This window comes from Hippocampus bargibanti, linkage group LG08 (assembly GCF_051943395.1).
Source record: "Hippocampus bargibanti isolate YZ-2025 linkage group LG08, ASM5194339v1, whole genome shotgun sequence".
NCBI classification, from domain to species: Eukaryota; Metazoa; Chordata; class Actinopteri; order Syngnathiformes; family Syngnathidae; genus Hippocampus; species Hippocampus bargibanti.
Window position 1 is genome coordinate 25,710,892 of NC_142741.1, and position 26,628 is coordinate 25,737,519.

At 42.0% G+C, this 26,628-nt stretch overlaps 4 protein-coding genes across 4 annotated transcripts in view; 1 reads left to right on the forward strand and 3 right to left on the reverse strand.

Annotated features, from left to right (window-relative positions):
- Positions 1-39: 39 nt before the first annotated feature.
- On the reverse strand, positions 40-2,366 carry LOC148894957 (glutamine amidotransferase-like class 1 domain-containing protein 3, mitochondrial). The gene is made up of 4 exons (XM_089002071.1): positions 2,131-2,366; positions 1,880-2,051; positions 482-680; positions 40-397 (listed from the first exon to the last, which is right to left on the reverse strand). Exons 1-4 carry the CDS (start codon positions 2,323-2,325, stop codon positions 202-204), a joined length of 762 nt encoding a protein of 253 aa, XP_088858197.1. The 5' UTR covers positions 2,326-2,366; the 3' UTR covers positions 40-201.
- Positions 2,367-2,432: 66 nt separating this feature from the next.
- Positions 2,433-5,886, forward strand: cln5 (CLN5 lysosomal BMP synthase). Its single transcript, XM_089002070.1, has 4 exons — positions 2,433-2,681; positions 3,853-4,027; positions 4,128-4,353; positions 4,521-5,886. The coding sequence occupies exons 1-4, from the start codon at positions 2,584-2,586 to the stop codon at positions 5,012-5,014; spliced, it is 993 nt and encodes a 330-aa protein (XP_088858196.1). The 5' UTR covers positions 2,433-2,583; the 3' UTR covers positions 5,015-5,886.
- A 144-nt stretch (positions 5,887-6,030) lies between these two features.
- fbxl3a (F-box and leucine rich repeat protein 3a) lies at positions 6,031-15,278 on the reverse strand. The gene is made up of 5 exons (XM_089002069.1): positions 14,998-15,278; positions 12,870-13,248; positions 12,668-12,790; positions 12,094-12,265; positions 6,031-10,806 (listed from the first exon to the last, which is right to left on the reverse strand). Exons 2-5 carry the CDS (start codon positions 13,245-13,247, stop codon positions 10,166-10,168), a joined length of 1,314 nt encoding a protein of 437 aa, XP_088858195.1. The 5' UTR covers position 13,248; positions 14,998-15,278; the 3' UTR covers positions 6,031-10,165.
- A 760-nt stretch (positions 15,279-16,038) lies between these two features.
- mycbp2 (MYC binding protein 2) overlaps positions 16,039-26,628 on the reverse strand; it is a 74,050-nt gene continuing 63,460 nt past the window's right edge. The window contains exons 72-84 of the mRNA XM_089001927.1: positions 25,600-25,883; positions 24,101-24,197; positions 23,905-24,024; positions 23,703-23,804; positions 22,725-22,853; positions 21,904-22,036; positions 21,723-21,826; positions 21,325-21,513; positions 20,190-20,297; positions 19,891-20,100; positions 19,717-19,824; positions 18,267-18,432; positions 16,039-16,920 (exon numbers count right to left, since the gene is read on the reverse strand). Of these exons, the coding sequence (XP_088858053.1) occupies positions 16,805-16,920; positions 18,267-18,432; positions 19,717-19,824; positions 19,891-20,100; positions 20,190-20,297; positions 21,325-21,513; positions 21,723-21,826; positions 21,904-22,036; positions 22,725-22,853; positions 23,703-23,804; positions 23,905-24,024; positions 24,101-24,197; positions 25,600-25,883 (1,866 nt within the window). The 3' untranslated portion in view covers positions 16,039-16,804. The remainder of the gene's footprint in view (positions 16,921-18,266; positions 18,433-19,716; positions 19,825-19,890; positions 20,101-20,189; positions 20,298-21,324; positions 21,514-21,722; positions 21,827-21,903; positions 22,037-22,724; positions 22,854-23,702; positions 23,805-23,904; positions 24,025-24,100; positions 24,198-25,599; positions 25,884-26,628) is intronic.

Consider the following 26,628-nt stretch of genomic DNA (forward strand, 5'->3'; position numbering starts at 1 on the left):
GAATAAAATGTATTATTATTACTTCATTTGCACACTCTGTTCAAAAACACCACGTGGAAAATGTAATTGCATCATGACAAACAAAAAAATAATAATCCAACTGTATGCTACATATTGCATGTGGATGTGTTTTTTTTTCTACTGCATTTTCAGGTTGATTGAGCGTTTATTCTTTGCTAATTTGAATCAACCTTATTCGATTCAGGCCAGCTTGAGCACACCCTGCACCATAGAGCCGATTCCATCAAACACTTGGTGGAGAGGAGCGTCGCACATGAAGGCGCAAGTGGTCACCAGCTTGTTCTTGTGGTCCACGTGGCTCTGACTCACATCCGCGCTGACGTGTTTGCAGCCCAGCTGGTTGATGGCGGCCGCCGTGTCCGTCGTGTTGGGGTATCTTCAAACAAGGAGGAACCCGAAAAAGGCTCAGCTCAACGTTGACCTTTTTCCGTGATGTCCAGTTGAAGCGCTTTTCACTTACTTGTCGTCTTCCTCCAAGCCGACAGTGACTTCACATCCAGGAAACACTTTAGCGGCCAATACGGGTGAGATGCAACAGAGGCCGATGGGTTTGCCCTCGTTGTGGAACGCTTCCAGCAGCGCTTTGACCTCACTGTTGACCGAGCAGTCCTTGCCCTTCACTGCCCACGTGCACAGGTTCTTCGCAGCCCCGAAACCACCTGAAAAAATATGACAGTATTAGTGCAAAAAGTGCAAATAAAACCAGAGTTGTAATTTCCTCAAACTGTTTATAATATGATGAAAAAAATGCACATTTTTTAAAGACTTAAAATGAATAGATTGAAGGGGAGGTAATTATATGACAAGAAAATTATCAGATCAGAAAGCCTTTAATAGTCGGAAAATGGGGAAATTTGCAATCCACAGCAGCAATTGAAAGGGGGTGATTTTTTAATTTCATTATAAAGTAGCATATACCTATGTTCAGCAATTGTAATTTAGCAATTTGCACAACATTGCCACCCTGAGGTTAAAATATTAGCAAAATAAAATACAGTAAAGTCTCGTTATATCGATATTCAAGGGAGTCCGAAAAAATATCGATATAACCGGGACTATCGATATATCCGACCCTGTGTGCATGTAATTTTCTCCGTGCGTGCATAGAAATAGTATCGATATTACCGGGACTATCGATATATCCGATTTCGATATAACGAGACTTTACTGTAGATGGTTTGCAAGGGGAGTAAAAGTGGCTATTTTTATTATTATTATTATTAGGTTTATTTTGAATCGTTATTACAACAGACTGCTTAGACCACATAGGCTTAGTTATGCTGATGAGGTGATACCAAAGCAAAGCCAGTCGTATACCCCATCAGGCAGGACAAAAGAAGTAATCAGTGTAGCCTCAGGGAATAGTTCTCTGCTCCTCCCAAACTGAGAGCAGGGACCTATCATAGCAGAGGTCTGGAGAGTAGGACTATATATATATATATATATATATATATATATATATATATATATATATATATAGGGCCAAAACTACCAGTAAGACTTTAGTTTGCTGACGAAGCCTCTTGGATAAGAAGCGAAACGTCCGTCACCTTCAAATTTGTACAGATGACGGCTGAAGAAACCTTTTCATCGATGGACCACTCCTGTACGACTGAGAGCTTACACAGACGTACAACAAAAGTCATTCTTACATTTTTAGAATTCATGATGTAGCTGAAGAAATAGTTCTTTGATTGAACCAGGCTATATACCAATAAATTAGTATGTTTATTTCATTTTGCGGACGCTACATAAAACGTAAGCTTAGCCACCACTTTATAAGGGCATCAGCCATTATTTGTAACATTGCTAACCACCTCGGGTTGCCAGGTGTGATCAAACAGCGGCGTAAGGTCACCTGGGAATATGATGGCGTCATGGTCTTTGACACAGAGTTTGGAAAGGTCCTGGATGTTGCCCCGAGCCAACCTGGCGCTCTCCACTAGAACGTTCCTTTTCTCCTGCGTGGGCTCGCCCTTAACGTGATCCACCACGTGCATCTGCTCCACGTTTGGAGCAAACATGTTCACCTGCAACCGAGACACGACGTCAAGCATTCGGGAAAAGCCAACGAACGTCGTAACTTGAGGCTACTTTTGCTTCTCATACACTCGCGCCTCCTCGGCTCAAATGCACCAAAATGGCAGAAGCTTCGTGGATCTCGCTGCCGTCGTAGACCCCGCAACCTGCCAAAACCACGGCCACGCGTTTGCTCATCTCTGTGGAATACAATGTTTTAGTCGCCGCTTGGACGTTACGACGTGTGAGTAAGTTACGTCCGCACAGTTGAAGTAGACTAATCATGGCGGCTCGTAGCTTGACTTACAAACAGAAAGTAGGGGAGGACAAACCACGCCCCCCTCGATCTTTTTCTCCAGTCATTTATTTCTCACCTTGGAGAAACAGCGCCCCCTAAAGAAAAAGGTTGGTACACTCGCGCGCAGGCGAACGTATGCCCTGAACGCGTCAACAAAACCACGTGATCATCTGTGCGGAAGTAGGCTATGAAAAGAGAAGGAATGACAGACTGGGGCCATTTGTACACGTTTTTGAGTTACGAACATGCCTCGCTCGAAGATCGATGTCCTTTTCTTCATTTGTTTGGCCTTTCTTCACCTCGCTAACGCGTTCAAGAATCAAACGTGGCCTGTCCCTTACAGGTAAGAAAAAAAAAGACGCAAATGTCAAGGCATCTGACTCAAATCTGGAACATGCACTTGCTGAAATTTTAGTCTTATTACTAAATACTGTTGACAGCGGAATAACACATTCAACATGTATAAACAAATTAATACATATAGTACTTATTTGACCGTTGGTCATTTACTAAATCGGAGAGGGGAACAACTTCACCAACCATATAATTTGGCACACGTCATGCAAGTTTTACATTTACAATAATAATACATTTCATTTACAATCGCCTTTAAAAACGTTCAAGGATACTTTACAGTCACAAGTTTTTCTGCGGGTGAGAACGGCAGCCAGACGCGCCAGCGTTCACTCAACCCGGAAGTAACGCACACAATATAATAATAATCATATGATTGAGACTAATCGAAGTATTAATTTAACAAAATGTTTATGGTTGAAATCCAAACGATAACAGGTATCACGGAACAGTTACTCCTACTTATTCGGTTTAAAATGTCATTGAGTATCAAACAATGAGGCTGTGTTTACTCAATAACAAAGCACATTCATTCTCACAGAATTTCTGGAATTGGCACCTCAGACGGAATTTCAGCGATTTTAATGTGGATAATTCAATAATTAAATGTGGCGGACAAAGCAACTTTTTTGCCACATTTTTTATAATCGTAATTTAGACCTGGAAAGACATCATGAAAAGATCCCATCCCAAGTTTAACAGGCATAAAATCACAATTATGTAATTTAAAAAAGATTATTTACTTACAGACAGTGTATTTTAGGTGTTCAATTACTTGGCATGTTTCGGCGTATACTTCCGCCTTTGTCAGAGTGTCACGGATGCGCCTTTTTCAGCTGGTGTTACTATGCTAGCTGGTAGCACTATCACAATTATGATTTACAGATAACGGGATATAATATGAAGAGAAATGAGGTGTAATATTGCAAGAATAAAGTCTTTTTTCAGCTGTTGTTAAAGCGCTATATAAATCAACATGTATTGTATTTTCTGACCTAAATTGTACTAATTTGTATTTAATGAGGGAAAATGTCATATTTTAAAATACAACAAATGTACAATATTGTAATCCAACCGATGATTGTATTTGTGCGTTGGAAACGGATTTTTGAAACGTCAAGCATAAATGGAAGTTTTTCCTGAAAATGTCTACTCAACAGACGTTTTGACCGGCGTCCCCAAGCGGACGCTTACTGTCAAGCTCTTTACCCCTTCTGTCCAAGCGGAAATCAAGATGGCCGCATCCCCGACATGAAGGACACTGACGTGATTTCAGTGTATCGTCTGCAGACTCCTGTCTGGGAATTCAAGTTTGGAGATGTACTGGGAAAACTTGTAAGTTCAATTTGATGGAGAAAAAAAACAAACAAACAAACGACGTGACAGCGAATAAAGTTTTAACGCCTTTGTGTTTGTTTGTTTGTTTGTTTGTTAGCATGTTATGCATGACGCTGTTGGCTTCAGCAGCGCACAGACGGGGCTCAACTACACTATGGAATGGTACGAACTCTTCCAGCTTGGAAATTGTACATTCCCGCATCTAAGAGCGGACGTGTTCGCCCCCTTCTGGTGCAACCAGGGGGCTGCGTGCTTCTTTGACGGCATTGACGATTTCCACTGGGCACAGAACGGCACTTTGGAGAAAATTGCAGAAATCAGCGGTAAGATTTGATAGAATTGATGGCAACGGTTGGCGAGACGTGGATTTCATCGCTAGGCCTTCAGTAGTGCTATGTCTGAATCGGATAGTACTGTCAGAAAATATGTTTCATGCTGTTATCAATGTTGGGTGGCGATATATTTATCGTGTCCATCAATATGCGTTCAGGTAATCAGTTTAACGAGTTGGCCCGGTGGGTGATTGACGACAACACAACGGGCATCTACTACGAGACGTGGACGGTGCTTTCGCACGCGGGACCCAACGCCACCACGTGGTTCGAGTCGTACGACTGCTCGCAATTCGTGCATCGCACTTACCGCAAGTTGAGCTCACTGGGGGCCAAATTGTCCAGCCGCTCCCAGACCAACTATACCAAGATCTACCTGTACAGCGGGGAACCCGTCCACTTGGGCAACGACAGCGCCATCTTCGGACAGCCGGCGCTAAAGAACCTAGCCACGGACATCCGGGACTTTTACCACGACTTCCGGCCTCACCAGTCAATGGCGGAGTTTGCGCTGAGTATGCTGGAGGCTTACAAGAGGGTGGTGATGGACAAAACTTTCTACTTTTACTATAACTTTGAGTATTGGAGGCTTCCAATGAAAGCTCCTTATGTACGCATTCAGTACGAGGAGATACCTCTGCCTTCAAATTGACCACCCCGGAAGCAAAAATTATCTTTGCCAATTTAACATTTGTTGTGAATGTGACCACTTCCGGTCAAATGCTAACATGTCAATATTATTTCTTTTTGTCACAAATTTTAACTCATTAATCGTGATTGTTTTGTGTCAAAGCAAGGTCAAGTTTGGTTTTGAAGTACAGCGATACCTCGGTTTACAAACACTTTAGCTAACAAACGTTTCGGGTTACGAACGTTAAATTCATGAACATTTTACCTTGGCATACAAACTAATTTTTGGGGAAACACACAAAGCGCCACAATGAGTGATGTGTCGTTCGCCGGTTCTTGGAGCTCCTAACAAGGAGATGAAAATGGCAGCCGGCTTTTTTTCCCCTGCCCCCAGTCTTCGGTTAAAGCCGCACGTGATTGGTCAACATCTGTGGTAGAGGAGGGAGGGGACACACGCAGCAGGGAGGGGGCGGGGGTTACAGAAACACACACACAGGAAATGGAGACGACAGCTTGAAACAAAAAAAACAAGTGAAATGGTCAGAAAATGGTAAATAAAACGACTTTATGATACAGTACGGTTCATTTCTTTAATTATGATACCATAGCACATTTATTATACATAAAATAAGGTATTTTGTGTGTAATTTTAAGGCTTATTTAGTTGAAAATTATGTATTATGGGGACCTGGGAACGAATTATTCTCATTTTAATGGTTTCCTATGGGAAATTGATGTTTGGAATACACACTTTTCGCCTTACACACTGTGTCTGGGAACCAATAAGTTCGTAAGCCAAGGTATCACTGTATATTGTTTTATAAATGCCCAACATCCGGTTGGTTTGGAATTTCGTTGAGGTAATATATCAGTACAGTATTCGTCTTTATGTCATCTCGTCTATAATCTCATCTTTTCACGGATCTAATGTTCTTTTTCTCTCGAGAAATTTTTGATTCCGTTTCCAACCCATTTTATGGCTTCTTATCAACACAAGAATGCAGTTTTCAAAGAGGAGTAAAATATCACAAGCAAATCTTCCTTTCACAAACGTTTATTAGCAGTAGACCACGTATCCAAATCTCATGTCAAAAGAGAAGTAAATAAAAGCAAAGACGATCCACTTAAAGGACAACCGACACCACTTTTTTGTTTCCTAACTGACATCAGAAAAACGTTTTATAGCATCTAAAATAGCCAAAACACGCAGCCTGATATTTTTAGTCAAATGCAAAACACCAATCAAAATGACTTCAAGTGTCCTAAAAACTGCCACAAAATGAGCTCGGAACTGGGCAGATTCAGAAAGTCCCGCCCCCTTGTTCGTGATGTCACTATTGGTCACACACTGCCTTGCTCCAGAATCAAAACAATGGCTTCAGAGAGTTCAGATTCGGAGAAGATGATTTCTTGTTACTCATCCAGTTATGAACACGATTTTAATAGTTCTGAAGAGGAAAGCATACATGTTTGCAATTGATTAAAGAAGTCCTTCCGTATCAATTCGAGCCACCTGGCCTCCACAATGCCGCGCCCAGAAAATGCACAAGATGGCGCCCGAGCTCCTTTGGAAATGGGCTGACTTGTCCGCTGGGAATTTGTATCAACTTACACCTTCTTTATGCGTGTTACCGCAATTGGCTGCGACACACAACGATTCGCCATCGCCTTATTTATGTAGTTTTCCTTCGAATTTTGCCATCAACACTGTGTTTTCAGATGAAAAAAAGTACCCAAAATGCATTGTTGTCGCTTTCTCGGTCAGGGGCGTTCCCTCCGGCATCGTCATCAACTCGAAAACAAGACTTGCTAAATATTCTGCGCGAGTCTTAAAAGGTCAAATATAGCTATATGGGGTGGAATCTTTGTCAAATGCGCTCAGTAGAAGTGATTTTACAAATTATGGACGCAACTTGTCCGGCGGTGTCGGTTGTCCTTTTAAGGACAGTCAACACGCAAAAAAAGCAACTCACTGGATCATAAAAAAAAAAAAAAAAACACATTAGCGAACAAAAACTAAACAGCAAATGAATGCTGCTATAAACTCATTGTACGTCATTACTTTTTTGTACCATCATTATGTGTTACTTTGCATAAATGTGGATGAAAGTCTTGGATTTACCATACTTAGCATGTTTTATTGGTTTTCTACGTGCCTACCTGTTTTTAATAAGAAAATAATAAAGCTTTATTAATTTTCCAACTCTTCAATGTACACTCCCCTCCCTCCACCTACAGACTCAGATACTTAACCGTTTTTCATTTGAAAGTTTTATATTTATGGCCTTAAAGGAATTTTTGCTAAAGTTGTCTGGTCTTGTGACTCACAAAAAGTGTCACTCTGTGATCAGGATTTTATTTTGTAAGGGGGGCATAACACCTCAAAAAAATGTTAATTTTATCATCTGGAGAAATGACATCCTGTCTAGCGATGACAAAAACTGAAAAGATTTTACGACTAATGTACGTTTTCCACTGCACGCTACCGAAACACCATTGACATTTTGCCAGCGACAAATTTCAGGTTTTCAACTTGCAAGTGTGCTAGCAGGCTAATGTACGAGTTGAGTGGGAAACGGCAAAATTGAACACACGTGCTTGTGTTAGTTGCTGCAGTTCTCTTATAAGGTACAACACAAGAAATGAGCGTCAGCGCAGAGGGCCGATGCGTATATGTGGAACTGTCGCGGCTTGGAATTGAAGCGGATTTACGCGTGATAGGAGATGTAAGACAAAGATGAGCAGAAGGATTCAACCTCAAACGTACAGAAAGTACAAGCTACGATATTTAGAGTTGACAAATGCCATACGGTGTCAAAATATATTGTGGCGCGGCACCGCAAAGTGTTTTTCATCTGAGTATTTTATGTATTGATTTCAAAAAGTGTGAGGGGAACTGTCGCGGCTTGGAATTGAAGCGGATTTACGCGTGATAGGAGATGTAAGACAGTCTTTTTTTCATCAATGGATGCTATAGCTTTGCGTTTGCTTTGAACATCTAGCTTGTAGCAAACGTGCACATTCCACCATGACGTCCCTGATCCACCGGTGAAAAGGATGCTTTGATTCTATCCTCTGTCATCTATAACTGCTTCAAAGTGCAGAAAGTGCATAAGATTGAATGACTTTTTTTACATTTTTGTTGTTTTGACTTCAAGATGGCGCCTTTCCAGCAGCTCCTGTATTTAGTTTTTCTACTTCTTCCTTTCCTTTCATAACTTTGCTGCTGTGAAATGTAAATTTCTCCACCGCAAGACTGATTAACTCGATCAATTAGGGCAGGGATTTATGAACTGGTGATCTTGTGGTATTTCCTGGAATAATTTCACTCAATTATCTTACAAATTTACCACAAATAACATCGATTTAGGCCAATGATGTCGAGTGACAAGCAGATTCAATGATTTGTGAGAAAATTAAGATTGAATATTCATTATTCAATTATATATTGAGTACTTTTTGCTGTATTTTTGAAGGGGAAGACTAAATGAGGCAGTGGAAATGCGATATCGTCGACAGCGAAAGAACCCTGACGCGGTGAAATCAAAGAAATTAAACATTTTTGTCATTGCAATCAAACACGCAGCGTTTTATATACAAAATGCTATCAACTTCCTTCTCGAAGGAAAAAAACAATGTCACTCATCTGAACTTGCGGCATTTTCGAAGCCCACTGCAAGCCCCGCGTCGGGCAGAAAGTACAACAAGTTGTTTTGTACGAAATGCACCTGAGCGACCACCCAAAGCGCCCGCGCGGCCAAGTGAAAGCAGCGAAAAAGCCGACCTGTCGACTATTGGCGGCTTCCAAGCAATTTCAACCACGTACATTTTCCATACATGTAGCTTCTCCTGCTAGGATTATTTGGTATTGCCATAAGGTGCTTAAGGAAAAAAAAATCACTTATACAAAAGCCAAAGGAAAAAAACTAAAATAAAATATCATCATGGGAACGAGGCTAAAAATTAAAATGCGAGCGTCAATACACTGTACAACTTCACATGACAAATACGGACGTATTTACACATTTCTCACTCTTGTCCTGGCCATTTTCATTCCACTTGCGGCAGTCATCTTTAGCAATTTACTGTATTTATTCGAGTATAACGCGCAAAATTTTGGATGCGCGTTATAAACGAGGCCTGGGAAAAATGCTCCTATATATTTAATGCTTTATCCCTTCCAGGAGGGGGCAGCATTTCCATGGCTATTCTGACCCTTCAGTTTCGATTCTCGAAAAGACCCGGTCATTCCTTTTTTTAAAAAAAAATGTTGATTAGCATTTATTTAGCTACGCTTCATTTCATTTCCTTTTCTCGCCTCGCCCACACTGAAACAGGAGTTAAGCATTGCTGTTTTGCACAATTACCAAGATCCAGAGTTTAGTTTTCAGAGTTTTCTGAGGTAAAAGTCGGAATTTTGGGTTAAAGGTAGTAATTTCGAGTTAAAGGTCGGAATTTCCTGTTAAAGGTCGGAATTCTGAGTTAGAAGTCAGAATTCTGAGTTAAAGGTCGGATTCTGAGTTGAAAGTCAGAATTCGGAGTAAAAAGTCGTAATTCTGAGTTCAAAGTCGGATTCGGAGTAAAAAGTCGTAATTCTGAGTTAAAAGTCGGAATTTTGAGTTAAGTCAGAATTCTGAGTTAAAAGTCGGAATTCTGAGTTAAAAGTGAGAGTTCTGAGTTTAATGTGTGTGCGTTACTTCCGGGTTGAGTGAACGCTGGCGCGTCTGGCTGCCACTGCTCACCCGCAGAAAAACATTTTTGTTCTTATCCTGTGACTGTAAAGTGTCCTTGAGAGTTTTGAAAGGCGCTTATAAATTGAATGTATTATTATTATTATTATTTAGATTGAGTGTTTACATTGTAAATTAATGATTTTTATTGCTATGCTTGGTTTGCGCCGAGACAAAGTGAAACAAATTTTGATGTCAATTTTCAATTGAAAATTCGGAGTGCGCGTTATACTCGAATAAATAGCCCTCCCCAGCTTAATGGTGCGTCGGCCATTTTAGTGCTAGTGCAATTGTGCGCTAATCTCCTCCACTGAGACATTTTTCGCAAGCATGTCGAGACAAAGAACGCAGATGATCTCCGTTGTCGAACAAGACTCGTTTGAGTCACGGAGGGGCAAACCTTTTCCACTAACTTTTGAGACTCCAGCGTGGTGGCGGTCCGCCTACCAGGTGGGCATCATATCCGGGAACCAAACCCGGCCCAGGTGCTTGGAGACCTCCCAGTGGATCTCGTCCAGGGAATATTTGTGATCGGGGATGAGCACCTCCTCCATGATGGAAAGCTGCGACAGGCGGCGTCCGCACATCTTGACGAACTCCACGAAGGCGCTGCAGGAGACCTCGCACTCGCCCAGGCCGATGGCCGACAGCTGCGTGCAGCGCTTGGCGATGCGGATCAGTTCCTCGTCCAGCGGTCGCAGGCCGTTGGCGCACACCACCAGTTCCACCAGGCGAGGGCAGTGAAGGCCCACGCGGCCCAGCACCTCCTTGCTGACGGAACGGCCGAAGTAGAGATGCGTGACGGGGATTTCGTCGTTGAAGAAGGGCCCGAACTCGTCCTCGTAGAGGAAGAAGTACATGACCAGGTTGAAGTTGGGCGAGTGGCGCACCATGGCGTCCCAGCTGCTCTTCTTGATGCCGTGGAAGTGCTGGCCCGGGTTCTCGCTCACCACGTCGATGCGCAGGTGCTCCAGGTGCACGTGCTTCTCAGAGGACAGAGCTAGCAGGAGCTCGTCGCTCAGGAGGTGGTAGTTCAACGCCAGCTCACGCAGCCCGTGGCACTGATCGGCCACGCACAGGATTCCTGCAGGGGGTCATTCTCATGTTTACATTCATTCGTGACGATGACAATACAAACTTTAAATACTAAGCCATCCTTGCCCCCTCCATCTGTCGAACCTGCTTCAAATCCCCATTCCCTCTCCGTCCCTCAGATCCTCCCTATGTGCCTTCTGCCCGTCTCACCACAATGGGGTGCAGAGCTTTCAGCCGCTCAGCTCCCTAACTCTGGAATTCACTTCGGTAATATTGACTCCCTCCCTACTTTCAAATCCCACCTGATTAAAATTGCATTCATGGCCTAGTTCAATCCGATATTTTATTATGTATCATTTTCTTCATGGTTTTATTGTTTTTTTTTTATTTATTGTAAAGTGTCCTTGAGTGTTCTGATAGGCGCTTGAAATTAAATGTATTATTATTATTATTATTTGTCGCACATTGGAGAAATTCCGCATTCACATCAGCCAAGTAATGAAAGGAAGATAAAAGGAATAATAATAAAAAATACTGGTTAAATAATAATTATTATTACTCATAATATTACCAGTATTAGTATTGTATTAATGTCAAAATGTATCTTTTGTTCCAATTAACTCATTCACCGCCATTCGCGAATTTACTCGGGAATAGAAAATATGACGTAGAGAACCATTTCCGAATTTGTTCGGGTTTTGTTTTTCCTTGCTTGTGTGCAGATAAAGCTCTGGTCAGACCACTGACCACTTTCCAGTAGGGGGTAGGAATTTGCCCTTTGTCCATGTCAGCGCTTTTGTTGCAGCTTCAGTTGTTAAAGCGCTATATAAATCAATATGTATGTATTGTATTTTGTACAGCTGCCCCCATTTCAACATCAGATAACCCCAGACCTACATAACTTAGGAATTAACTATGTTTTTTTTCTGATGAAAGAAGAAAGTCCAAGGTTTCTTCCGCTGCACTGAATGTTGATGTAGTCCTAAAACTCAATATTCTGCGGGTCCTGCAATTTGAGTGAAAATGACAAAAGCCCTGGCACTGGAGTGGACATATTTTTGCACATCGTCTGGCAGGGAACGAGTTAAGATACGGGGGTGAAAAGTAAATAAAGTCAAGTCACGTCACCCGAAGAGCAAGTCAAGTCATTCATTTGTGTCCACGCATGTAAATATCTCATTTGAATATTCACTTGCCAAAAAGGGCAGGAGAAGAAAGAACATTCTGATGCGCTGATTTACAAAAGAGCTTGTGTTGTGCCTTTGACATTCTTTGTAAAGGCAGAAAAGTTGCTTGAGGCGAATCGAATCAGCCACGTTTGGCTGCGCTCGTGTACCTGCCGGCGAAACGTGAGGGCAGCTGCTCATCTTGAGCAGCTTGAGCGTGTCGCTGTTGTTGGCCACCAAAACCTTCAGGGACGGGTCGTCCACCGGCGTGTCGTCGATTTTCAGAGACGACAGCGACTTGGAGTTGACGAACACCACCGTCAGCGCTGAGATGAAGTGAGACTGGATGGATGAACGACCCACACACAAAATATTAGACGCAGGTTTTACAGGAATAATTGATAGAAATTAGACAGAATGAGAACTTATCATATTTTAACCTTTCATGCTGTTATATGCTTAGTTAAACTGTCATCTTCATCTAGGAGATCTGGCCTCAGACAGAATTTAGGACTTGGAAAACTCCTTTATCAACGAAGTAATTTACGACTTGAAACTCCCTCACAGGAAGAGCTCATTAGCTAGGTTACAAATGTATCATTGACCTTTGGTTCGCTGACTAAGCTTTTCGGATGAGGAGCTTCATAGAAGCACAGATGATGGCTGACGAAACCTTTTCATCGACAGGACCTTTGATGATGTTTGAAATTGTTTGTGTGATTAAAACCTTTCTGATGATCATACCTTTGGGACCTCCATGAAACTGGGCCTCGCCGTTGAGATGAGCCCTAAGGTCTTGAGTGAGCAGTTCACCAACTGTGAAAGAATGTCACAGGCCGCCTCTGCAGACTCAGTGCTGCTGTCCACCTGGCAAACGCGATAAAACCCAGATCTGTTATTTCCCTTTGCGAAAATGCAAACTCGTGCTCAGGATTGGCGCTAATACCTTGAAGCTGACATATTGCAAGTGGTTGGAGTGCCTCTTGATGATCTGCTTGATCAAGTCCGGGTGTGTGGCTCTCAAATAAGAGCTGGCCGGCTGGTTGAGCTCAAATTCAAAGCAGCGCCATAGTTCGGGCATGTGGAATGCCTGGTTCCAACCGCGGCACACCTGCGAGGCAAAAGCCCGATCCAGCAGAGGGAGGTACTGGAATATGTGCAGGAGAAGCTCCTGGGGGAGACGAGCCCAGTTGGTATCCAGCGAAGCGCCCGCCTCGGGTGACGGGATCGACTCTTTCTTCACTTTCTTGCGAGCCTCCGGGGGACTCGTACTCGGGGAGCCGTTGCCGTTGCCGTCCTCCTTGGGGCCTTTTATCCTCTTCATCCTGAAGCGTGACAGGGACAGGTAAATAAAGACGGACACAATTGCAAATTCATCCAAACGAGGCATGCGAGATTAACAAAACAAGAATTGAGGAGAACAAACATGTCCTCCATTTTATCTAAGGGGTGACCCAGACAATAGAAAGATGTTGCATAGCTTAACTTGCTTCTTTTTTTCAAAATCTACACATTTATTGCAATTATTTATGGGAAAATAGGATGAAATACGAATGATTGTCACCGACAGACTAAAAGCAGCCAGAATAACGCAGTGTTGCACACAGTAGAGTCTATGGAGAAGAATATGTGCACGAAGGTTTACTATTGTCATTTACTACTAGCCATTTATCATTTACTCATTCACTGTCAGATATGTGCAAAAATGCGTCCACTCCCGTGCCAGGGTTTTTGTCATTTTCACTCAAATTCCAGGACCCACAGAAGATGGAGTTGTAGGACGACATAAACATTCAATTCAGCCTTAGAAACCTTAGACTCTCCTCTTTTATCAGAAAAAAAACGTTAATTCCTAAATTATAAGGGTCTGGAGTTATATGAGCTTGAAATGAGGGCAGCTATCCAATACATACATATTGGTTTATATAGCGCTTTAACAACAGCTAAACCTGGAACTAAGCGCTAACATGGGAAAAAAAGGAAATGCTGCTCCCTTGTGGAAGGGGAAAACATTGCCAGAGAGCTGGCCGGTGCTTTATTATTATTAATAATAATAATACATTTCATTTGCAAGCACTTTTCAAAACTCTCAGAAAAACCCAAGCAAGAAAAAACAAAACCCAAACTGGCGCATGTGGCTGCCTCTGCTCACCCACAGAAAAAAAAAACGATCCAGTTACTGTCAAGTGACCTTGAAAGTTTTGAAAGGCACTTACAAATGAAATGTATTATGAGTAGTATTAGCATTATAATTAAAGTTAATCCCTTAGTTATATGGCTCTGGAGGTATTTGAACTTAAAATAGTGCAGCTGTACAGAATACAATACACCTAGCGCTTTAACAACAGCTGAAGAGCTAACATAACAAGAAAAGAAAATGCTGCCCCCTTGTGGAAGGGAAACACCTTGCCAGAGGTCTGTCCAGCGGTTTATCGGCACTTAAGCAAGAAACAAAACAAAACCCCAACTAATTCGGGAATGGTATTGTATGTCATATTTTAAACTCCCGAATATATATATATATATGTGAATGGCAGTGAATGAGTTTAATGCATGTCATCATTTCTATCCAAAAAGAGACTTTTTCAGTCGGCAGAACTACTAAAGCAACAAATGATAATCACGTAACACACATTTGTTTTTCCACATTTGATGCAAATTAATGGACATTTTACTTCTTCGTTGAGGAATAATGAATTGACGAGCTCTATCTTCAAATATAATATCATAAACCGAATATACAGAACGTGACATAAAGCTAGCTTGAAAAACAAGTGAAAATTCATACGGTACAAAGTTCGAGCAACGTTTATGTGACATTTAAATTTTCACTGAACGGCACAAACAAGTGTGCGTAGAGACGACGATGATATCAATGGATGGCGACGAGAGCTAATGCTAAATTCTGAAGCGTAATGACAACGCAGTGGTAATTTAGACGTCAAATTGTAGCTTCCGTGTAACGACGTTGTCCACATGTCATGTAAAGCACACTAAATAGTCACGAGTGAAACTGATTCACCGAAGTGCTGTTAAATTCAAGCATATAAAAGCGTTGGTGCAGAGTGACCCACCTTGTTTACACTCAGCTAGCTTGCTAGCAGGAAAATCTGAGAACCGAGATGACAGCTCAGCCCGGGCCCACGTAGGAAAAGATCATTCGGGCCAGGAAAATAACAATCATGGAGGCTTGATCCAAGGCTCTTTCCCAATCGGTAAAAACACAGCTAAATGGGGTTTAGGAGCAAGACGGTGTCAGAGTGGCGCCTCGGTTTCAGTTGACCTAATTCCCTCGCTAACGTGAGTTCAAGCTCTGCCCCTACTTGAGCCCGAAATGGCGAAGCGTTGTTTTCACAGCCGCGCTGCATTGTGGGATTCGAGCAAAATGGTGGCCAGATTGCGAATCATTTTTTTTATCAAGTCACGCCAACACTGGAAATGTTATGTTCTTGTACACTAATACGTTTTATATAAAAAAAAAGAAAATTTGCCATTTTATATTTAGTGTATTTCGTTTTATATATATAAAAAAAACGTTTTCTTTCCTTTTGAACAATTATTTTATATACTAGGTCATATCGATGTGCGCATGCGCGAGCACACCCCGACACCTATAGGATAGATCGAGGCATAATTAGATGGCGAGATAGATGGTATATAAATAGGATATTTCCTTCACATCCTCAGTAACAGAAAGAAAAAAAAAACAGATGTGACAATGAGGAAAAACAAAAGACATGTTCTTTCCGTTTAAACAATTATTTTATATAGGTCATAGCTATGTGCGCATGCGCGAACACACCTAGAAGTTGAATTTGTTTCGTGTCAGCGCTTGTCACTCAAAGGACCGTCTTCAAAAATCTGTTATTATAAATTATTATTATTAATAATTTTATTATTATTATATTCTTATTACTATTACTACTATAATAATAAGTATTATTATTATTATATTCTTATATTATTATTATTACTATTACTACTCTTATGATTATTACTATTATTATTATGATTATTACTAATATTATTATTATTATTATATTAATAATGATTTTATTATATTCTTATTATTACTATTATTTTAAAAAACAGATGTGACAATGAGGAGAAAGGACTGTATAAAAATGTACAGTGGCTTTATTGACATACATTCCATAGACTTTTTTTCCTTTATTTTCTTTCTTTTTTTTTGTTTTTAACAGCTGCAAAACAGGAGGCACGCCCAGTATTGCACTTCATGAAAAATTGTGTCTCAAAACATAAAACGGAATATAATCCAAAAAAAAAAAAAAAAGTGAAGTGAAAAGTAGCAACTTTCAGAATACAGCTAATTTGAATCATAGCATCATTATATATATATATATATATATACACAAGGTTGGTACACTATTTTCCTTCTAAACAATGTTCTGTTAACAGTCTTACCTGACAAACTCTTTGTATGCACTTGACAGTTGGAGAAGACTGTACAAGAGTACGAAAGGTGTTTTACATACAACATTTTTCAATGTATAGTTTTTTTTCCTTAAATAATTCCGATGAGGCGCAACATGAAGAGAAGCCGTGGGATTACGACGGCCGCATGCAAACACGCCACAGGTTCTTTTCTTTTCTTTTCTTTTTTAATGTATACATGTTGTTGTTGTTTTTTTTTTGCAATGTCACTCGTCTTTTCCGCACCGGTATCCAAAAACGGAGCCTGGATACTGACCGGGTTGCCCGAATGGCAGATCGAAGACTAGCTCTCGACTAAGCCAAGATCCCGCATCGGTTTCCTGCAGGGAGGAAGGAGCCGAGCTTCACAAGCTGAACGCATTTCAGCAGCCAACCGGGCTCCAAATCACAGTGGACAAGAACGCTTCCGAACGGCGGAACTCGCGGTTAGAAGGTGTGTGCGTTCCTGCACACGCCGCAGCCCAAAGCGAACTCTTCGCCCGTCGGCGGGTGGACGACATGCAGAGGACATTCGCTTCCTTCCAGCTGCTTGCCTTTGGGTCCTGTGACAAAAAAAAAAAAAAAAGGATTTCAACCTCAAAACGTACAATCGACGCTATTTAGAGTTGACAAATGCCACACGGTGTCAAAAGATATTGTGGCGCGGCACCACAAAGTGTTTTTCATGTATTGATTGTGAGGGGAATTGTCGCGGCTTGGAATTGAAGCGAATTTACGTGGGACAGGAGATGTGAGACAATCTTTTTTCATCCATGGATGCTACAGTTTAGTGTTTGATTTCAACATTTAGCTTGTAGCAGACGTTTCTCCACATTTCTCCATGACGTCTCCGATCCACTGGTGAGAAGGAAGCTTTGATCATCTCCACTTTTATCTAGAACTGCTTCATGCAACAAAAAGGGTGCAGAAAGTGTCTTTTGTGTTGTGTCACATTATTTGTTATTTCGTTTGTTTTGTTTTTTCAAGATGGCGCCGCGAGAGTGGCTGTCTTCACATCAGCTCCTGTATTTGTTTTTCTACTTCTTTCTTTCATTTTACTTTGCTGCTCTTTAACACTTTGCTGCTGTGTATTGTAAATTTCTCCACTGCGAGACTTAAACAAGGCTAATCTAATCCAAATTGCAGGATCCACAGATGACAAAAATGTTACACATGTACAAAAAAAATGAAGTGATTTTTCTTTTCACAAAAATCCATTCCTGCTTGTCCCGCACATCATTCTAAATTCACTCAGAACTATTTTGCCCACTCATTGCTATCTAGCTAGCTAGCTAGCTATTAGTTATCTGTTAGCTAGCTAACTTTATCTATTTTACTTATTCCGCTTTGAGTGAACGCTGGCGCATGTGGCTGCCGCTGCTCACCCACAGAAAAACCCATCCTGTGACTGAAAGGTGACCTTGCGAGTTTTGAAAGGCGGTTATAAATCAAATGTATTATTATTATTATTATTATTGCGTTTTTGGAAGACAAACATTCAATTCAGTGTAAGAAACCTTAAACTCTTCTTTCATGAGGAAAAAAAGAGTTAATTCCTAAGTAATATGGGTCCAGCGTTATCTGAGCTTGAAATGGGGGTGGCTGTACAAAATACAATACAATACATATTGATTTATACAGCACTTTAACAACAGCTGAAGCTGTAATAAAGCGCTAACATGGACAAAAGGCTAACGCTGCTCCTTCGTGGAAGGGAAAAACATTGTCAGGTGTCTGACCAGCGCTTTATCGGCACCCCCGCAAGAAAAACCAAAACGTGAATAAATTCAGGAAATTCACATCATGCTTTTCAATTCCTGAATAAATAAATGGCAGTGATTGCTGTTAATATAATGTGAAGGTAAGTGATGACTGAGAAGATGGTCAAGAAGAACCTTTGCTGGTGTACCTGCGGGGCAATGCGGCAACTCCTCTTTCGGGACGCTGGTCATCCTCTGGAAGTCGTCGTGGCAGGCGTTGCAGAAGTGCGTGGTGCCGAAACAGAAGAACACGGCCACTGAGCAGCAGTAGCGACATTTGTACTCCAGGAAGTCCGTCCCGTGCTTGGAGCACATCTGGAGGAGAACCACAGAACATCGATGGATGGATGGATGGATGAAAAGGTTTCTTCAGCCGTCATCTGTACAAATTTGAAGGTGTCGGACGCTTCGCTTCTTATCCAAGAGGCTTCGTCAGCTAACTAAATTTTGCTGGTAGTTTCGTCCCTATATATATATATATCCCTACTGTCCAGACATGGCGGTGCCCGACACTGCTATGATAGGTCCCTGCTCTCAGGTTGGGGGAGAAGAGGACTACTCCCTATTGTCCTGACTAACGACTGGCCTGATTGCCCCACTTCCTCCGGTATCACCTCATCAGTATTATTAATCGTATGTTGCCTAAGCAGGCTGTTGTACGAACGATCCAAATTGAACCTCACACCACCATATCGAGAGGAAATTCTAAAATTGATGGGGCCCGATTTCATAATAATAATAATAATAATAATAATAATAATAATAATAATAATCCATTTCAATTGTAAGCGCCTTGTGTTGTGGTGTGTTTGTAAGCCAATTGTGTTCTGTTTAGCTGGGTTGATAGCTTTTTGCATCAAGTGTACAGACAGTTTGTGCGGGTTGTTTGTGGAGCCTGATTGATGGGAAATTTTAACCTTGCAGTCTACACTCTGCTATCAAAGTTGAAACAAGTCCAAATTTCACTGTTTTCTATCCATTTTATAACTCTTTCTCTGTCGTCTGCCTGTCTCTTTAATGTTTAACCCCAACCCCCTCACTGCTGCGTTCTTGACCAATCACGTGGCTTTAACCGAAGACTGGGGGCGGGCAACAGGGGACAAAAAAAAAGTCGGCTGCCATTTTCTTTTTGGAGAATGGCCTCACTCACTCTCTGTCTGTAAACCCCCGCCCCTGACTGCTGCGTTCTTGACCAATCACGTGGCTTTAACCAAAGACTGGGGGCGGGGAATAGAGGACAAAAACAGTCGGCTGCCATTTTCTTTTTGGAGAATGGCCTCACTCGCTCTCTGTCTGTAAACCCCCGCCCCTGACTGCTGCGTTCTTGACCAATCACGTGGCTTTAACCAAAGACTGGGGGTGGGGAATAGAGGACAAAAACAGTCGGTTGCCATTTTGTTGTGAGGAGAACGGGCTCGTTTGCGAACGACACATGACTCATTGTGTGTCTCTTGAAAAATAGTTTGTATGCCAAGGCAAAATGTTCATAAATGTAACGTTGGTAAACCGGAAAGTTGGTAAAGCAAGGGGGTTCGTAAAGCGAGGTATCACTGTACTGTATGGCATTTGGGGTGCGGCGTCGGTCCGGTTTCCCTCTACCTGAGCCCTGGAGACGTCAGAACATGCTCCACAAATCAACTCGCTGGGGTCATAGTCGTCGCCTTGCCCCGCCTCGGCGTCGCAACGGGCCTCTCCTCCGAAATAGGCCTGAAAGCAAAGAACATTCGCTCATTCAGACACTGTTTGAAGGCCATTTGCTTTCGGGGCGGGTACCTTCTTGCACTTGTAGCAGACGTAGTAGGCGTATCTGTTCATGGCAAAACCTGCCGGGTCGTTGTGGAAGCGTGCGCCCGGAGTGGTGATGGCCTCGCTCTTGTGCAGACCTTCGTACTCCAGCCTCATTAACGCCTTCCTCCTCACGTCCTCATAAAGCTCTTTGATGGGGTCCAGCAGGTCTTTGATCACGGAGTGGTTGATTTTATTCTAAAGGAGAAAAGATACCAAACAAAATGGAGTTTTGGATGAAACGTGGACACGTTTCCGCCCCAGAATATCATCTCAGGTCACCTCACCTTGCAAATTGGACACAACATGAAGCCGAATGTGATGCGAGGTCCGAGCCAGCGGTTCTCCAGAACACGTCGGGTGCACTGAAGGTGGAACACGTGAGTGCACTCGAGCTGGGGATTTAGAAAAAAAAAAAAATATATATATATATATATACATACACAGTATATATACAGACGCTCCCAAACTTACAAACGAGATACGTTCCGAACGGTCATTCGGGTGTGTGTAAGGCGAAAAGTTCTTCTTCCAAACATTAATTTCCCATAAGAAACCATGAACATGAGAATAATCCATTCCCAGGTCCCCATTAAACCTAATTTTCTATTAGATAAGACTTAAAAGTATACATAATATACCTTATTTTGTGTATATAATGTATATAACGTCTCTGATCCCCTACTGAAAAGGAAGCTTTGATCCACTTTCATCTAGAACTGCTTCATGTTACAAAAAGAGGGTACAGAAAGTGCTGAAGAACGAATGACTCTCTGTATCGTTGTGTTGTCATATTATTTGTTATTTAGTTTTTTTTAACACTTTATTTTACTTCCGGGTTGAGTGAACGGCGGCGCGTGTGGCTGCCGCTGCTCACATGCAGAAAAAAATTATCCTACTACATATACTACATATGTTACTACGTAACTTGAATGTTCATAAGAAGGGGAGTGTCTGTATACAATAAATTGAATTGGGAACGCTTTTTTAAAATAAATTCTCACACCTTAATCTCCAAGATCATTTTACACGTATTGTTACCAATATATAACAAATAAAGAAATAAAATAGGAAGCAAGTATGAACATTACACTTCTATAAAGGTTAATATAATCTAAATATGATTGGAATCTATGGCGGGAGGACATATTTGTAGTCATATTATTTGTTATTTTTGTTTTTTCTTCCTCAAGATGGCGGCGCGTGAACACGCAGCGGCTCCCCTCTCTCCCAGCACATTGGCGTTTTCGTGTTTATTATGTTTGTTAAGTCAATATAAGTGCCTTTGCACGCTAGGTCCGAGACGAGAGTAATTGCATCTGCGCTGTATGTCATGCATCTTAGCATATTGGACAATCAAGCTGACTTGGAATTTGACTTTTGAGTTTGATATTAGCATCTTAGCATATTTGACTTTGCTACCTGTACGGCGGGCGCAGCGGAGAGCGCCTCGGTGAAGCAGATCATGCACATGTCGTCTGCGTCTTGCTTCAAGCAGCTCGTATTCTTGTCGCAGGCGTGCAAGCAGGGCAGGCACGACTCCTCGTTTTTGACTCCGCCGCACGGGTGCCCGCACGGGTGCGTCTTGCTGCACGCCACTTTGGAGTATTCCTGCGGGAGGAAGAAGGAAATGAAAAGTTTTTTTTCGATTGAAATATACATTCAATTAAGCACCCTGAAGAATAATACCGTAGCGCATTGGTGTGCTGGCTTTGAGACAGAGAGCAAGCTTAGAACCAGCCATGAATACAATACTTCCACTAGTACTACTACCATGCCATCAAAAGATTGGATTTTATTGTGAAAGACGCTTGCTTTACCTGACAGTCGGGGTCCGAGCAGACGCTTCCAACTGCTGACAGCTCAGTTCCATTCCTCGTTCCGCAGAACCTGCATGCATCTGAGCTGCTGGATGCAGGCTTACCTGAAAAGCATCATACGGCAAAGTTAGAGGAGGAAACAAAAAAAGGATCCATCCTGCATGCTGCGCGTAAACTTTACCTGTATGTTCTCTGAACTCCACCATGGCCTTCATCGTTTTGGAGTCGGCAAGAGCCATAAGCCAGAAGAGCTTGGTCCTCCCGCAGCCTTCGTGAAGGTCCACCTTGATGGCCTCTTCTTCCTCCTTGAATACCTGATCATCGTAAAAACAATTAACAAACACAAAACATTATGTCATAATAGCACACACACACACACACACACACACACATGCACACACGCACACATTCCTGTTTCAATGCTTTTGTGAGGTCCGGATAACTCCAGATAAGGAGTGAGGACCACCGTTGCTGCTAAGTTTAGAGAAGAACTAGTGTTCCATTTGAAGACTAAATATCACCCCATTTCCCACTTCAACGTCTTTAAAAACAAAATAAATAAAAAATGGACTTGAAACTGAAATAAAAGCAGGAGTGAGCTTTCTGAATGGCTACATTCAAAGTCCTCACCCCTGTAGTGAATTTGGTTAAAATATTGTTTTACTTTTTGTGGGATGAACTTTTTCCTCTCATTAACCACGCACACACACACACACACACACACATAAACACACACAGTGAGTAAAAAGTGTGTGAATCCAAGTGAAATGAAAATACACACCAAAAAATCATTTTGGGTGAATTTGTGAGGACCTCTCTTAAACTTTAACAGATGCATATATAGACCCTCTAGAAGCCTTTCAAATAAGACACTTGTGAGTCCAAAAGGTCCTCACTTATCAAAAACGTCCTGACTACGTATGCTATAAAATGTTTGTGGTCCTCACAAGACTAGTCATACAAACGCACACACACACACAGAAACAAGTGCAAAATGCTGACCTGTCGCTGGTGAGAGCGCGTTCGTCGGTGCAGGTGGAGGAAGCGGTCGCAGTCAGTGCACAGGTTGCCACACATGTTGCACAGGATGATGGCTGCCGTCTCGCCATCATCGTGGTTGTCACACATCGGCTGTAAAGAGACAGACCGTATTTTTTGGGGTGTATAAGGCGCACCCAAAAGCCTTGATTTTCTTCAAATGAAGACCCTGCGCCTCATACTGAGCCACAACAGGTATCGCAACTACTGTCAGTAGCCGGGGTGTGTCAGGCGAAAAGTGTGTATCCCAAAAAATTATTTCCCATAGGAAACCATTAAAATGAGAATAATCCGTTCCTAGGTCCCCATAAAACATATTTTGTTTACTTTTCTAAGCCTTAAAACTACACAAAATATACCTTAATTTATGTATAATAAATGTGCTATGGTATTATAATGAAAGAAATAAACTGTACAGTATAATAAAGTCATTTTATTGACCTTTGTGATGGTCGTTGATGGCTTGATGGAATGGAGTGGCCGCTTTCATCAGCATTAAACACTTGATGAGGAACGTAACCTTCGTGTTTTGCCATCTTGAGGAATGATGCCTTGTAGGTGCTTTCTCTGCGATCATTTTACCTAGTTCATCATCAATTGTCTTGTGTTTAGCTGGGTTGATACCTTTTTGGTCAAAAGTTACTTATTGGATCCAAGATCGAAGATGGTAATTTCTTCCATGAATATGGAAGCAATCTATCTGCTTTACATCTGTCTCTTTTTAGACCCGCTAATATCAATTTTAGACATTTTAGAATGACTCCTGTGAATTGGAGTCAATTGTGGAATAAACGCATGTGTCTCATTTGTCCTAAAAACAAAAAAAAAAAAAATGATTCATTTCAAGTCTTTTATGAATAGCATTCAGTCTGTGGATAAAATGTGTCTGCATTCTTTCTTTTCAATGGCATTTGTTTCCCTTTTTTCTTTAATAACTTTTACCATCTGCTTCTGCTGTCCATCTTTGCCCATCCATCGACCAGATGACAGCCTGTCCACATGATCTTGGTCCAGCACACACAGGGAAGCTAGCGCTAGCCACAGCTAGCAGAAGCACGAGGGGGAAACAAAAACAGATGATCCATTAATACAGCAGAAGAAGTAGAAGTCTTGAATTGAAGCGTGAAGAGTTAAAAGTGCATACCCTGGTGGTGGCAATGCAACGCACAGGCGAGCGATGCTCCTCCTCCATTTTGGTGAGAGCTATGATCGTCTCAGCGATTGCGTTTTTGGTGACTCGTGACCACGCGTCCGAAAGGTGACCCTAAAAACGACAACCGTCACCATTTTGCAGTGGTGCGTTGGCGGCACACACGCCATGACGAAGGTTTGGTGCTTACGGCTGCCATGTCTTTGACCAATTTGATGATGATCTCTGCAATCTGAGGAGGGGTGGAGCCTTTCATCCACCAGTGACTTTCCCCTCGTCGGATGTAGCTGAACACAAATACAAATTCACTCATTCACTGCCAGACGTATGCAAAAATGTCTCCACTCCAGTGCCAGGGTTTTTGTCATTATCACTTGAATTCCAGGACCCACACAATATTCGGTTTTTGGGCTACATAAAAGTTTGATACAGTGTTAGAAACCTTAGATTCTCTTCTTTTATCAGAAAAAAAACAAGTTAATTCCTACAATTTATGGGTCTGGAGTTATATGAGCTTGAAATGAGGGCAGCTGTCCAAAATATAATGCAATACAGGTAAGTTCCGACTTACGAGCCAGTTCCGTTCCGAGCAAACGGTCGTAAGTTGAAATGGTCGTAAGTCGAAATCCATTCAAAATGTTGAATAGAGACTCGGAGGCTAAATGACTCGCTAACACCGCCCCTCTGGTGCCATCACACGGTCGATTGCTGTGCGAGAGTGAGATGCTGGCTGGCCAAAATTGTCGGACACGTTGCCGGCCTGCTAGCGCGTTGCGGTGCCAGGTGTAGAATAAAAATTCTAAAAATAGGGTCTGAAGGTCGTGGTAATAACTATGGGTGGTCGTAAGTTGAGCTGGTCGCAAGTCGGATGTTACCTGTACATATTGGTTTAACAACAGCTGAAGCTGGAACATGGAAAAAAAACAGAAACGCTGCCCCCTTGTGGAAAAGAAAAAAAAAGCCAAAGGCCATGGCCAGCGCTTTACCGGCACCAAAGCATGAAAAAACAACGCCCGAACAAATTTGGGAATGGCGCTCTATGTCATATTTTCAATTCAAGAAAAAGTTTATGAATGGCATTGAATGAGTTAAAGGACAACGGACACCATTTTTTTTGTTTCCTAACTGACATCAGAAAAACGTTTGAGAGCATCGAAAATAGCCAAAACACGCAGGCTGATATTTTTAGTCAAATGAAAAACACCAATAAAAATGAGTTAAAGTGTCCCAAAACGACTTGAAAATGACCTCAGAAAGTTTAAGTTTCAGAAGGTCCCGCCCCCTTGTTTGTGATGTCACGCCAAGACGTCTTGCCTTGATCGAGAATCAAAACAATGGCTTCAGATTGGGAGAAGATGCTTTCTTGTTATGAATATGATTCAAATAGTTCTGAAGAGGAAAGCATACATGTTTGCAATCGATTAAAGGAGTCCTTCCGTATCAATTGGAGCCGTCAATGACAGCAATGTAGCACCCAGAAAATGCACAAGATGGCGTCAAAGCTGCGTTGGAAATGGGCTGATTTGTCCGCTGGGAATTTGTGTCAACTAGTATCAAATAGTAGTCTTGGTGCAACACACGACGATTCACCATCGCGGTATTTATGTAGTTTTCCTTCTAATTTCGCCATCAACACGGTGTTTTCAGACCAAGCAAAGTACCCAAAATGCAAAAATGAAGCCGACCCACCTGGAGTTAAAGATCATTGGCAGAGTAACAGTGGTGACCCCTTTGCCGGCGGCCGTGCCGGCGGTACCAGAGATGGTTGTCCCTTTGGCCTTCAACTGTACGGTGAGCGCTTTGGCGATGCAGCCCAAGAACATATCCAGGATGCCCATCTTGTTCCAGTCACCCTTCTCCGTGGAGTGGATGATGTCGCTGATGTCCGCCGGCGGCAGACATTTCACCCCGATGATACTGGCCAGTCGCACCGGCGTCACCTCCGGAAGGACACGTCGGAGCAATGACGTCACCTGCGATAAAATGATAGCATCAAAACATGCGCGGCATGGAATGTTACAGGGCTGAAATGCGAAAACGTGGATTCATCGTTCGATTGTTGTCCTGCTCGTGTTTTATTAAGAATAAAAAAGTGAGATACAAAAAAAAAAAAAAAAAAATCAACCACTTGTTTTCATCCATTTTGCCATTGACTGAAAATGGCCATTTTGAACTGACACACGACCAAACCCAGAAAACAGCTCAACTGTGTTTGTCCCACCCAGAGGTTTTCAAATAGTGTACAGTGATACCTCGGCTTACGAACTTAATTGGTTCCCAGGCAGAGTGTGTAAGGCGAAAAGTGTGTATCCCAAAAATTAATTTCCCATAGGAAACCATTAAAATGAGAATAATCCGTTCCCAGGTCTCCATAAAACATCATTTTCTACTTTCTAATCCTCAAAACTACACAATATATACCTTATTTCATGTATAACAAATGTGCTATTGTATTATAATTAAAGAAATTAACTGTACGGTATAATAAAGTCGTTTTATTGACCTTTGTGATGGTCGTTGATGGTTTGGATTGGATTGGATTTGCCTTTATTAGTCTCGCAGTGGAGAAATGGAATGGAGTGGCCGCTTTCATCAGCATTAAACACTTGATGAGGAACGTAACCTTCTTCTTTCACCGTCTTGAGGAATGATCCCTTGTAGGTGCTTTCTCTGCCATAATTTTACCTTGTTCATCATCAATTGTGTTCTGTTTAGCTG